The sequence below is a fragment of the Mobula birostris genome, chromosome 10 (assembly GCF_030028105.1).
Source record: "Mobula birostris isolate sMobBir1 chromosome 10, sMobBir1.hap1, whole genome shotgun sequence".
NCBI lineage: Eukaryota > Metazoa > Chordata > Chondrichthyes > Myliobatiformes > Myliobatidae > Mobula > Mobula birostris.
This window is the reverse complement of record NC_092379.1, coordinates 100,135,055-100,149,859: the sequence shown is the minus strand read 5'-3', so window position 1 is coordinate 100,149,859 and position 14,805 is coordinate 100,135,055. Positions and strand designations below refer to the sequence as shown.

The 14,805-nt window shown below is 42.4% G+C and overlaps 1 protein-coding gene across 6 annotated transcripts in view; it reads left to right on the top strand.

Annotated features, from left to right (window-relative positions):
• LOC140204204 (rho GTPase-activating protein 6-like) overlaps window positions 1-14,805 on the top strand; it is a 161,366-nt gene that overhangs the window by 80,203 nt on the left and 66,358 nt on the right. For all 6 annotated transcript variants that reach the window (XR_011887557.1, XM_072270702.1, XM_072270700.1 and 3 more), the window contains one exon: window positions 1,548-1,616. Coding sequence is in view for 5 of the 6 variants with exons in the window: in XM_072270702.1 (XP_072126803.1) it covers window positions 1,548-1,616 (69 nt within the window). In the remaining variant the exon portion in view is untranslated. The remainder of the gene's footprint in view (window positions 1-1,547; window positions 1,617-14,805) is intronic.

Sequence of the window (14,805 nt, the reverse complement as noted above, 5' to 3'; positions counted from 1 at the left end):
GATTGCATCATCAGACTCATACCATTCCTTATTGCTGTGCGTGCACTATAGGTACAGTAGGTGCCTCATAAGAGCGTTTAAAACAACTGATCAACATTTTTCCCTGTAACAAGAAAAATGAGAGCAAAATTTCATCAGGAGAGCATTTTTACAGCCACTTGAAGAGTAAACAAACCAACCTCAGTGCCTTCTCTCAAGTTGGTATCCCCAGCATCGAGGCCTAATTTCACTGAGCCAGTTACTTCAGGAATCCTGAGCCCATAACTGCTCGGTGGAGGAATATTGGAAACCTCAAGCCCTGCATAACTGGTGGAAGGAGACAGCAACTTCATAATGTGCTTTCCACTTTATTCCCACCTGTGCCACCATTAGCCACCCATGAGCAGAAAATCCAGAGTGAAGCCACCCTGGATACTGTAGGACTACTTACAAAGAAGCTTGTAGATGATGAAAGGAAAGAAACAAAGCCATATTGGGTGATCATTTTGCAGGATCCAACACTCAGTCTGCAGAATTATCCTGATCTTCCTGTTGCCTGTCACCATTACACTCCCACTCTGGCTAGTCTGTCTGTGTCCTGCTGCACGGAGGCCCAACACAAACTCAAGGAACATCACCTTATCTTATGTCTAGGAACATTGCAGGTACTTGATACTGAGTTCTCAACATGTGGTAACTTACTCTTTGTTTGTATTTGGTCATTTTTTGCTTGCCATTCCCCATGCTCATTCTTCCTTTATTTGTACATATATTTTGACCTGTAAAATAGCTGAACTGTCTACCTAAAGGCCTTATTATTACAAATATTCCCTTTGTTCCACCCATTGCTCCACACAGTCTTCTCTGCCAACTCACTTTCTTTTCTTCTCGTTTTCAGTTCTGATGAAGGTCTTGACTTGACATAGTAACTGTTTCTCTTTGCACAGAGTTTTTACTGCCTTTTAAGATTTTATAACAAGCACACAAGGCTTGTCAGTCTGTTAAAAGTTATTTCAAAGTTTTCTTTTAAAGTTTGATCACCAGCGTACCTTGTCTGAAACTTGATGGAATGGTTGGAAAAGGATATCATTCTCACAAAGATGGCTTTAATTATCAAGCTCTGTTCTCTGACTACTTTGCTACCAGATATATCAGCCGACTTGTGAGAAAGGTGGTTGGGCTGATTCAGCCAATGCAATGGGAGGAAATATTTTAATGACAGTATTTGTTGAGAAATCAAAGCAGTTATGGAACATTTTTCATGAGTATTTCCTGTTTATTTAAAGGAAAATAGATATTTTTTCATGTGTGTATTCAATGGATTTGGCTTGGAAGCAACATTCTATTTGAACATCGGTTTTCAATAAATAATTATGGTTTTAATAATATTCTCACAATAACTGCCAGTAGGAAACTCTAAACATCTGATTTTCATCTTTTATATTCAAAATCTGTGTTTGAATAACATCACATAGAAACTAAATAAACAAAGCCATTTTCCTTGCTCACCCTCGAAACTTTGCTTCCATCAGTTCATCTGTATTAAACATGAAATCCCCTCTCTACAGATGGGCCAAAAAGGAAGAAATCATTTCTGCGAAGGAAAGAACCTTTTTCTAAAGAAAGAAAAGATAAAGGTAAGAAAAGCTCTTTTATTTGCAGATAATTTTGTTTGGGTAATAAATCAGCTAAATAAAGATTTTTGTGTGGATGAACTCGCAACAATGTGACTTAGAGATGAAAGTGCAACTATTAAATTACAGCTGGTACTATACGTATCTCAGAGTAATGCATTTCACTTCCAGGAAGGAAAAGTGTGAGGAGGTACACTTTGGTAGCTAGAATAAGTCTTGTTTTCTTCTCACCAATATTTCACATTTCAGCTCTTTATAAAATTGCTTTATTGCAAGCTTAGTTCAATTTTCAAACCACATCCACTCTAAATGAATTTATTCCATCTATACTCCCAAATTACTTAATGCTTACCCCAATGGCTTGCATAACCATTGACATGCAGACAGTAAGACTCCCTGATAGTTAAAATGAATCACCATTCTTACCTTGTTATAAATTATGTTTTCATAATGCATTATAAATGCCTTAGGCAACCTTAATATTAAAATGCATCTTCAATATACCACAATACCATGCTCCATGAAATTTCCAGCCAGTTTGTAAATAAAATGACACATCATTAGTTCAGAGATATGCTCCTCTATTCGAACACCTGTAATCCATAATTATTCTTTATTTTTTGTTGACATTCTTCTTGCTTTCCTCTTTTTCATGTCATAAAAGCCAGAATATTTTCTTCTGCTGACTATTACCAGAACCAAAGGAAGAAAAGGCTGGAACTGTCTCCAGCTTGAATAGTTTTCTAATCTAATATCAATTCCTATAATCTTTTCAGAATTAATAGAACCTCAATTGGAAAGGTAAACAGAGTGAGTCAAACCTTTTCCGTAACAATAATGTGACAAATTACAGCCTATTTTCACTTATAGCACACCTAAATGTAGGAAGAAAGGTCAGAGCCCGAGGGAAACAAAGCGCATAATTGTGCTTCAATGATGTCACATCAAGGCAATGAACACATCCTAAGAGGGAGTTGGTCTCTGGCTACAGACAGTTGGGAAACATTATGTCTAGAATGTGATGTGAGAAGTACAAAAAGGGTGCCCATATTAAAGGGTTCATCTTTGAGGCCCTACTCCAAGAGATCCCATTTTCCTGATCAGACCTGCAGGAAGAGAACACCAAGAGGATAGTTCCAGAGGATTCTAATCAAATTCACAATGATATCCAGCTTCCTTTTATTGTTCTTTCTTCCCTGAGGCACAGATATTTGTTCTTGACAATTATGTATCGATTTTATATGTGTTTTTTGGAAAGACTATTGGCATTTTTATTATGTTTGTGGTACTGGGAAGCTGGGTGTCCATGAATAATAGACACGAGAGATGGAGAGGAACAGATGTGCTGCTCTTTATTTTGCTTGTAAGTCATTACCTAGAATGCCCTCTCACATTAGGTTCAGTATATAACACACTGGGAAGTTTCACAGCTACCTGTAAGGGTCAAAATATACATGAATACGTAACATCTCCTCTATACCCACTTTATTTTAAAGGTTTCTTCCCCTTCCCATACACAGACCAGCTGTTGAACTATTAACAGTCAATGGAATAATCATCAAATTCAACCAACAAAAAAAAAAATTCTAAACTAGAAAAAGGTAGACTGCCTCTATTCCCAGACACAACCCTAGGGATTGCTCTGCCCCGTTTACTGAGGATTAGTCACAAAGCTAAAGATTCAATCTGTCTGGAGGCTGCCTGTACTTGTGAGAGATCCAGTGACCTGGAGATGATACCAAAGTCATTTTATCTTTTGGTGACGTATGTGTAGATCTTGGTTTGGGTACTGCATTGTCAGTAGGGGGCATCTCAGAAAGCACAGGTAATGGAAGAACAATGGCTGTGTCATTTGATCTTAATGGAAGTTCTGCAGTCTTCTCAGAATCCTGTCCCATCTCTACAAATGGATTTGGATTGATCAGTTTGTGTTGGTTTCCAGTAGACTCAGAAGTGGGCAACAGCTGATCAACATGCCTTCTCTAGATGTTGCAGTTACTGGTTTCCACTGTGTGTGACACAGGACTAGTTTGTGCCACCACTGTCACAGGTATCATTTCATAGGACTTGTCCTGGACCCAGCATTTAAGTGCAATTACAAAGAAAGCACACCAGCACCTCTACTTCATTAGAAGTTTGTGTAGATTCATCATGACATCTAAAACTTTCACAAAATTCTATAGGTGTGTGATAGAGAGTATATTGACTGGCTGCATTACAGCCTGGTATGGAAACACCAATGACCTTGAATGGAAAATCCTACCAGAAGTAATGGATACAGCCCAGTCCATCACATGTAAAACCCTTACCAACATTGAGCACATCTACATGGAGCGTTGTTGTAGGAAAGCAGTATTCATCCCCAGGGAACTCCACAATCCAGTTCATGCTCCCTTCTCACTGCCGCTATCAGAAAGAAAATATAGGTGCCTCAGGACTCACATCACTAGGTTCAGGAACAGATATTACCCCTCAGCCATCAGGCACTTGAACCAGAGGGGATAACTTCACTCAACTTCACTTTCTCAATACTTTTTGCTTATTTATTTATTTGTGTTTGTTGTCTTTTGCACACTGGATGTCTGCCCTATTAGGTGCACTTTTTCCTTGATTCTATTCTGGTTATTGGATTTATTGTGTATGCCCACAAGAAAACGAATCTCAGGGTTGTGTTTGGTGACATAAATGTACTTAGATAATAAATTTACTTTGAACTTTGAGATTTCCACTTTGTTCCAGAGATGTAGTTCCAGGCAAGTACTTTGTCTCTCCTGCTGTGAAACTTCTATACTGCACCTTAGCACATCTCTCTGCTTGGGTATTCTATTCATTTAGCACATTCTGTTTTGCATCTGGGGGTTTATGCAGGTCAAGCCAGGTGTGAAACTGTCTTTTCCTTAGCGCAGTGTCTGGAGCCACTTTGTTGGTGGCATGAGGTGAGTTGCAGTTTGTCGGCAAGAAAGTGCTGAGATGCTGGTTGAGGGATCCGCATCCCATTGAGGCTTTGGGGGTTTATTTCAATGCTTATTTCATTGAGGTTTTGAGGGTTTATTTTAGCAAAGCTATTAGTGGTTGGATGATATGGTGGTAACTTGATGTGCTGAATACAACTTGTTTCTACAAAGTGCAAATGTCCAAAGTGAAGCTATTATCGAAGGGCATATATGTCACCATATACAACCCTGAGCTTCATTCCCTCTCAATAAATCCATAAAACAATAACCATAACAAAATCAAAGAAATACTACATTAACTTGGGTGTTCAACCAGTGTGTAAAAGCCACAAACTGTGTAAATACAAAAAGAAATAAAGAATAATAAACAAATAAATAAATAAGCAATAAATACGGAGAACATGAGATGAAAAGTCCCTGGAAGGGAGTCCATAAGATGTTGAGGAAGGCCAAAATGGCTAACGATGGAACATAGCTCCTCAATGCACCTTTCTGATTTAGTGCCCATCAGGATGACAACCTTGATCCATTTGCTGTGTGTGTCCACTATCACCAAGAACATATGGCCTTCTATAGTTCCTGAAAGATCTATGTGAATGCTCTGCCATGGCTCTTCAAGCCATTCCCATGGATGCAACGTAACAAACTGAGGAACATTTTTCACTGGCTGACAACACAGGCATGCTTTGGCCTTCTCTTCAATGGTTACATCCAGTCCTGGCCACCAGAAGTAGCTGCCTGCATTTTCTTTCATGCGCACTATGCCACCATGTCCTGCATGTAGCTTGCCAAGCACTTGCTTTCTTAATGGTGGGGGCATGACAACACAGTAGCCCCATAGTAAACATCGATCACATGGCCCAAATATTCAATCAAGTTTCAAATAACTCATCTCCGTCCTTCTGAACCTTTAGCCCATGTTCCTTGACTGTTTGTTATGTAACATCCAAGTTTTGTAGGTGCTCATGCTCATGTTTCCCAGTAGTAAGTAAGTCATACAAACAGAATTGCACCCCTGTCAACCCACTCAGGATCTGTCCCATTGTCATAAGGGGAGTGCTGGGAGCAGACCCAAGTGCAAGACACAGACACTGAAGTACTAGGAACAGGACTAGGTGTGTAAAGAAAGCAAAGGAAGTAGGGAAGAAATGACGCTGGACAAGACACGGGCCCTGGACGAGACTACGATACAGGACCTGGGCTAGGACTAGACTAGGAATGCGGGACCTGGACGAGGAACTAGGAACTTGGAACCTGGACAAGGACTTCGAGCCAGATACTGGACAGGGACCCAGAACCTGGGTCTTGACTTGAGCTCGGACCACGGATCTAGGCGAGAACAAGACATGGCTACAGGACTGGACGTGAAACTCCTGCACAGGACAAGAACACAAAGCCGTGGCTTGGACTAGACGAGGTACTTGGATGTGGCTTGGAATAGACAAGGTACTAGGACGTGGCTTGGACTAGATGAGGTACTAGGACGTGGTAAACACAAAATAATCTGCAGATGCTGGGGTCAAAGCAACACTCACAACACACTGCAGGAACTCAGCAGGTCGGGCAGCATCCGTGGAAACGATCAGTCAACGTTTTGGGCCGGAACCCTTCGTCAGGACTGAAGAGGGAAGGGGCAGAGGCCCTATAAAGAAGGTGGGGAGAGGGTGGGAAGGAGAAGGCTAGTAGGTACCAGGTGAAAAACCAGTTGGGGGAAAGCTAAAGGGGTGGGGGAGGGGAAGCAGGGAGATGATAGGCAAGAAAAGTAAAGAAGGAATAGGGGAAAACACAATGGGTAGTAGAAGGAGGCAGAGCCATGAGGGACGTGATAGGTAGCTGGGGGAGGGGGCGGAGTGAAATAGGGATAGGGGAAGGGAGGGGGAGGGAATTACTGGAGGTTGGAGAATTCTATGTTCATACCAAGGGGCTGGAGACTACCTAGATGGTATGTGAGGTGTTGCTCCTCCAACCTGAGTTTAGCCTCATCATGGCAGTAGAGGAGGCCATGTATGGACATATCCAAATGGGAATGGGAAGCAGAGTTGAAGTGGGTGGCAACCGGGAGATCCTGTCTGTTGTGGCAGATGGAGCGGAGGTGCTTGACGAAGCGGTCCCCCAATCTGCGTCGGGTTTCACCGATGTAGAGGAGGCCGCACCGGGAGCACCGGATGCAATAGATGACCCCAACAGACTCACAACTGAAGTGTTGCCTCACCTGGAAGGACTGTTTGGGGCCCTGAATGGTGGCAAGAGAGGAGGTGTAGGGACAGGTGTAGCACTTACGCTTACAGGGATAAGTGCCAGGTGGTAGATCCGTGGGGAAGAACGTGTGGTTCAGGGAATCACGGAGGGATCAATCCCTGTGGAAAGCGGAGAGAGGTGGAGAGGGAAAGGTGGTGGGGTCCTGTTGAAGGTGGCGGAAATTGCGAAGGATAATGTGCTGGATCCGGAGGCTGGTGGGGTGGTAGGTGAGGACAAGGGGAACTCTGTTCCTGTTGTGGTGGCGGGAGGATGGGGTGAGGATCGAAGTGCGGGAAATGGAGGAGATGCGGATGAGGGCATCATTGATGATGGCAGAAGGGAAACCACGATCTTTAAAGAAAGAAGACATTTGAGATGTCCTGGAATGGAAAGCTTCATCCTGGGAGCAGATGTGGCGGAGACAGAGGAACTGGGAATAGGGACAATAGACCCTATTTGTCCAATATTTCTGGACAATAGACCTCACCAGTTCCTTACCACCGGTACCCTCCTCCAATTCGCGAAACTGATACTCACACTTAATAACTTCTCTTTTAGCTCTTCCCACTTCTTTCAGACCAAGGGTGTAGCTATGGGCACTCGCATGGGCCCCAGCTATGCCTGCCTTTTTGTTGGTTATGTGGAACACTCTGTGCTCCAAACCTATTCTGGTACTGCTCCCCAATTTTTGCTTCGCTACATTGATGACTATATTGGTGCTGCTTCCTGCACCCACGCTGAGCTTGTCAATTTCATCGACTTTAATTCAAACTTCCACCCAGCCCTCAAATTCACTTGGTCTATCTCTGACACTTCTCTCCCCTTTCTCAATCTCTCGGTCTCCATCTCTGGAGATAGACTGTCCACTGACATCTTCTACAAGCCCACTGACTCTCATAACTACCTCAACTATACCTCTTCCTACCCTGCCACATGCAAAAATGCCATTCCCTATTCCCAGTTCCTCCCTCTCCGTCGCATCTGCTCCCAGGATGAGGCTTTCCGTTCCAGGACATCTCAAATGTCCTCTTTCTTTTAGGATCATGGTTTCCCTTCTGCCGTCCTCCAGCGTGTTGTGAGTGTACTAGGACGTAACTAGGACTATACGAGGTACTAGGACGTGGCTTGGACTATACGAGGTACTAGGACGTGGCTTGGACTAGACGAGGTACTCCTGGGCTGGGTGAGGCACAAGGACAGGACGAGACCCCAAAGCCTTGACTTGGTCTTGGGAGACAGGAACGCAGAACACAGAGTCTGTCTTGGGAGACAGGAACGCAGAACACAGAGCCTGGGTCTTGGGAGACTGGAACGCAGAACACAGAGCCTGGGTCTTGGGAGACAGGAACGCAGAACACAGGGCCTGGGTCTTGGGAGACTGGAACGCAGAACACAGGGCCTGGGTCTTGGGAGACTGGAACGCAGAACACAGGGCCTGGGTCTTGGGAGACTGGAACGCAGAACACAGGGCCTGGGTCTTGGGAGACTGGAACGCAGAACACAGGGCCTGGGTCTTGGGAGACTGGAACGCAGAACACAGGGCCTGGGTCTTGGGAGACTGGAACGCAGAACACAGGGCCTGGGTCTTGGGAGACTGGAACGCAGAACACAGGGCCTGGGTCTTGGGAGACTGGAACGCAGAACACAGGGCCTGGGTCTTGGGAGACTGGAACGCAGAACACAGGGCCTGGGTCTTGGGAGACAGGGACGCAGAACACAGGGCCTGGGTCTTGGGAGACAGGGACGCAGAACACAGGGCCTGGGTCTTGGGAGACAGGGACGCAGAACACAGGGCCTGGGTCTTGGGAGACAGGGACGCAGAACACAGGGCCTGGGTCTTGGGAGACAGGAACGCAGAACAAGAGCCGGGATCCCTCCTTGGGAGCAGGACATAGGGCCAGGACTCATACACAGAACACAGAGCTGGGACCCCTCCTTGGGAACAGGATGTAGGGCTGGGACTCATACACAGAATGCTGAACACAACAAGATGGTTCCTAACACAAGGTAGCAGCAAACAGCCGGACCTACCTAGCAAAGGTGAGGACACAAAGAGACAGTTCCAAACAACGAAAGACAATTCCTTATCTAGACACAGCAAGGCTCCAGTCTTGCTCCGGTGGTAGGACTTGACAGTGATACAGGCGAGGACACAGGCGAGGTTGCAGAGAAGTCTTCAGGCCAAGGTTGCAGGCAGGGCTTCAGACAGGGCTTCCAAAGGAAGAGGAAGGAAAGGGAACAGGCCAGCAACTGAAGCTGAACCCAGGAGCTGTTTATGTAGCCAGCCCAAAATGAGAATCATATGCCTCAATTAAGGCACCAACAGAACAAGGGAAAACTGGAAAACCTGGAATAAGGATCGATGGACCAGTCAGTGAACTGGAATGTGGACTTCACAGACCGGACCATGACACCCATTGCTCGCTGAATAAGTGCAGGAACAGAGGAGATGCCAAACAGAAGCCTTGGTTACCTGAACATTCCATTGTGAATCACTGTGGTTAACAGTTCCTGTGACTCTGGTTCCACATACATCTGCAAGTCCCCTTGCCACAAGCTAATCTTGCTAAATGTTTGTTCTCTGGCTAGTCCTGCAAAAAAGATCATCAATGAGGGAAGAGGGTATTGTTCAGCCTTAAGAACTGGGTGAATGGTTACCTTGATGTCTCAACAAATCCTCAAGGAACCATCACTTTCTAGGACAGGAACTACTGGAGATGCCCATTTACCTACACATGCTGGTTCTGATGCCTTACTCGGGACCAGTCTTTCCAATACAGCCTCTACCTTTGATTTGAAAGTGTATGGAATAGGTCTTGCCTTCAGGCATTTGAGTGTTGTAGTGGGTTTAACAACCAGCTTAACAGTGATTCCTTTCATAGTGACCAGTTCTCTGTTGAATACTTGAGTGTATTTCTTCAATATTTCTTGTAGATCAGTGGTCCTTCCACGGAAATGCACTTTGTGCCATTGAGTTTCTGGTGCTTCAACCACAAGCAACCCAGAAGTGCTGGATACCTACCTTTAACAATGTGCAGTGCAAGTTTCTTCCTCCGTTTGTTAATCTCCACTGTAACATGTACTGTACCTTCTTTTTGCTCATCCACGTCACACAGCACTACACCACCAATGTTACAGATTTTTCTTGCTGAAGAGGATAAAGCAATAAATATTGCATGAGAACTTGTCAATTCATCACCAGTTGTTACGCTTGTGGTAATGGGAAGCAGGGTAACTGTGAATAACAACACATGAAAGGCAGAGAGGCCAGGAACAAATGTGCAGCTGTTTATTTTGCTTATAAATACATCTACATTGAATGCCCTCCCACATTACATTCAGTACATAACACACAGGGAGCCGGAAAGAAAATTGTGTGACCTTTTACAAGCTTTTGTTGATGTTGGCAATATGGCAATAAATGTTAATAAATTTTAATAAATGCTATGCCTTTATTTTGTACTTGAATTAATAACTTTCAATGTTTACTTAACCATTAACAAAGTCTTACTAAGAAGTATAATAGCCCATTGCCCTTTGCATAGAAGCTGTCACTTTGGGCAATCAGCCCTCTGAAATTTCCTCATTCACTGGATGGAGAATTATGGATTTTGTCTGACCTTGAGATAGCCCCTTAATTTTCCCTTTGTTTTTGATTCTTTATTGAATTTGAATTAAATATCACACAAAACATGTGATGTTACAGGATTTGTTCTCTGAACAATTGAGTTCTGCCTGAAATTAAGCCTTAATTCTGTTGTTCCAAGGCTGAAGTTTCTATTTCTGTTTTCAAGGTTTCAACAAATTTTCTCAGGCTTTAGTCACATTTGTATGCTTTGATATTACATCAATGAAGAGCTGGCCTATTGTTTTTCCGAAGTTTCCGTGATTAGGGAAACAAAAAAACATTTCATCCCTTATGTCTAGGTGACTTTTTGACAAGGTGACGAGAGTGATTGATGAAGGTAGAGCTGTGGATGTTGTCTACATAGATTTTAGAAAGGCATTTGAAAAAGTCCCTCTTGGGAGGCTCATCCAGTAGATTAAGATGCATTGGATCAATAGTAAATTGGCCATAATTGAGAGGGTAGTGTTTGAAAATACTTATTCTAGCTGGAGGTCTGTGACTAGTGATGTCCCACAGGGATCTGTACTGGGATCTCTGCAGTTTGTGTCATATATAAGTAACGTGGATGAAAATGTAGACCGGTGGGTTAGTAAATTTGCACATGATACAAAGATCGGTGTTGTTGTGGACAGTGTCGAAGACTGGCAAAGAATACAGTGGGATATAGATCAGTTGTCGATTTGAGCAGAGAAATGGCAGATGGAGTTTAACCCTCCCATCTGTGAAGTGCTTCACATTGGTAGGTCAAACGTGAAGATACACTAGAAGGATCTTCTGGTCCAAGTTCATAGCTCCCTGAAAATGGCTGGATAGGTTGGTAGAGTAGTTAAAAGGCATATAGCATGCCTGCCTTTATTAGTTGAGACATTGAGTTCAAAGATCAAGAAGTTATGTTGCAGTTTTATAAAACTCTAGTTAGGCATTTCTGGACTATTGTATACAGTTCTGGTCGCCTCATTATATGAAAGATGTCAAGACTTCGGAGAGGATGAAGAAGAAGTTTACCAGGATGCTGACTGGATTACAGGTCATGAGCTATAATGAGAGATTGGACAAACTTGGGTTATTTTCAGTCGAATGATGGAGGCTGAGGAGAGTTCCGATAGAGGTTTATAGGATCTTGAGAGGTACAGATAGAGTAGACAGACAGTATCTGTTTCCTAGGGCTGAAATATCCAGAAACAGAAGGCATGCATTGAAGGTAAGGGGGTTAATTTCAGAGATAATGTGAGGGGCAATTTTTGTACTTGGAGAGTGGTGGATGCCTGGAATGCACTGCCTGGGTTGGTGGCAGAGGCAGATACATTAGGGACTTTTAAGAGACATTTAGATAGGCACATGAATGTGAGGAAAATGGAGGGATATGGATATTATGTAGGCAAAGAGGATCAGTTTAGATAGCCATTTGATTATTTTTTTTTTGTTTTGGCATAACATTGTGGGCTGAAAGGCCTGTTCCTGTCTTGTACTGTTCTATGTTCTACCTTCTCTATGTCTATGTACACAATAAGCCTATTGTTGCATTTAATACACAAATTATAGGCATTTTATGTGCATTGCATTTGCATGTAATTATTGTTTGAAATTCCTCCAATGATGTAAAATACTAAAATGTTAGTTTATTTCTGTCCTTAATTATTTACCTTCATTTATAAAACATCTATGATGTATTCTTTATGCATTATCATACAACATATATGGTCTGACTTTTTGTGCATAGTATCAAGGCAAACAAGCTGGTTATAATTTATATTCAGTACTATAAGCTAATATATCGATATATGGAAGCTGATGTTTCATTGCAAACTCATTTTATATAGCTGTAACATCTGCTGTACAGTCAGTGTGACTTTTTAATATGAAAAAATTTGAATGTTATAACATGTTTTAATATATAGGCTGTCATATGATCAACTTTCTATGACATTACATGAGTTAAATCAAAGAATAATGGTATATTCAGTTTTGTCTTATATCTGCTGATTTATTCTCTCATCTTTTTTTCTGCCTCCCTTGCTCTATTCCTTAACTACTATTAAGTGTATTTCAGTTTCTCTGTTTTATACTGTGCTTCTATTTATTTCACCAACGCCGTGGATGATATCTGATGCAGAATCATATACTGTGGTAGAGAAAGGAGTCTTCCACAACAGCAGGTTTCCTATGCAGTATATTAAGCTAGGCTGCAAAGAAAATACGTCGACTGGTGAACCCCTCTTCTTTTTCATCTCTTCCCAACTGTTTTTGGGCCTGTTCCTGCTGACATTTCCCAGTCTACACAAACAGACACCTCTCAGTCTCCACTCAGCCAATAGGATTCACCTACTGCTCATTCCAGACTCATCACCTGCAACCCATTCAAACTCCGTTCTCATCCACAGTCCTTATTCTCCCATTGAACCACCTAGTTTTCACTCTCTCTCCCTGAAGTTTACCTCATTGCCTATTCTGTTCAGTCTCTGGTCTGTCTTGATTTCTGCCCCTCATGGTTTGTTATTTTTGTGGTCTATTATTAAAGTTTATTCATTCACAGCTGAATCGTCTCCCCTGCTCCGTGTTTGTGTCCTCTACATTACCCTACAGTAGTATGGCTTTCTTCATCCATGACTTAGCCTCACCCACCAGCTCTGCTTCTCTCTCTCCCAATCCTCACGCCATTGCACCTCATTACTTTTTTTCTCACTGCTTCTTCTTCACTTTCCCACGGTCTATTCACCTTCTGTCGAATCATTCCCATCACTAAGCTGCTCTTGGGAAAAATATCCATTCATTTCAGCTACTTTTATTGGCTCTCATTTTATCTTTAAAGTTCCATCTAATTTGCGGGTATTGGCCTTTATGTCTCTTAGTCTCTTATGGCCAGGAGGGTGACCTGGATCAAGTGGAAGGAGGCCGCCCCGCCCACTCATGTTCAATGGCTATCTGATGTTATGTTGTGCCTTGATTTAGAGAAGATTCATTCTTCGATTTCTGATTCTGAGCATGATTTTCTAATGTTATGGGGACCCTTTCTGAGTTGTTTTCATAATTTTTGAACTGTTATTAAAGTATGGATCTGAGCCATTATTATTATAATATTATATGGTAAGGTAGTTTTTTTTTCTTCTCTCTTTTTTTTAACCAACCAGCTCATTTTGGTAGTGGGGGTAGATCCTTTTCAAATAAAATATAATTATTTTATTTCATTTCATAATTCAAACTTTTTTTTCTACGTGACTGATTTGGAATATGGGATACCGTGATCATATTACTGTGATTTAAATGTAACATAATTTGTATTACTTACTTGTATCCTTATAAATTTTGTATTTGTATTCATGCAATTTATATAATATTAATAAAAATATTGAAAGAGAAAGTTCCATTCAACCATACTATCTCAAAGGCTGTCACCAAAAGCCCAGAAATATCTATAACTTTAACGATTTTTTCCCTTTATCTCTCCTTATTCCCACCAGATATCTTTTAGTGGCATTTAAATTCAACTTCGGTTTAAACTAATTTTTAGATAAGTATATGAAATCTGTCCTTTCAAAGATTTAAGGCACACTTATTATCAAAGAATGTATGCAGTATACAATGCTGAAATCTGTCTTCCCCACCGTCACAAAACAGAATAATGTAACTAACCAGTTAAAAAAAATCAAACATCAAACGCTCTCCCCCCCACATGCAAAAAAATGTGCAAGAGGTAACAAAAAAATGAGTGAAAGCACAAAATATGAAACATAAAATCAAAAGGCTTATTTCAGTGCAGTTCAGCTCAGTGTTCATTATCTGCAGGTTGCACTGGCTCAAAAATTGCCCAAAAATAGCAACAAAAAAGAGGAACTAGAACTAGAATCTAGAACACACTATAAACCTGAATTAGAGTCCAAGTCTACAACCTGTGACTAAACCTTGCTCCAGCACCATCTACTGACATCGTTGAAGGAGAAAGAGTTCACTTGAACGCAAGGACTTTCCCTGGGAAGGAGAGAGCGAGAGACTGCCACGTGCAGACACCTTCTCTGACAGCAATGAGCGGGAGACTGCTAGATGGCGCTGAACATGAGTGAGAGGCTGGCAGATGGCGCTAAGCACTCGACTGCACTCTGCACCTGCCTCAATGATTTCCATTTTCCTCAGTGTTTTAATTGGTGAAACAGGCAAGAGGTGGAGTCGATCCTGGGCTTGCGCCCCACCTCCTGGCTTCTGGCCTCCTTGCAGCATGCTTTGGTCGCAGATTTCTGGAAAACTCTCAGAGACAGCAAGGTGCCAGATCACCCGATTGGCCTGAAATCACACTGCCAGAATGTAGATTATAGGTTCCAACAGTAGCTGAACCACATCTGAAGTAAATAGATGTAAAAGAAGTGTAAAGAATTACTTT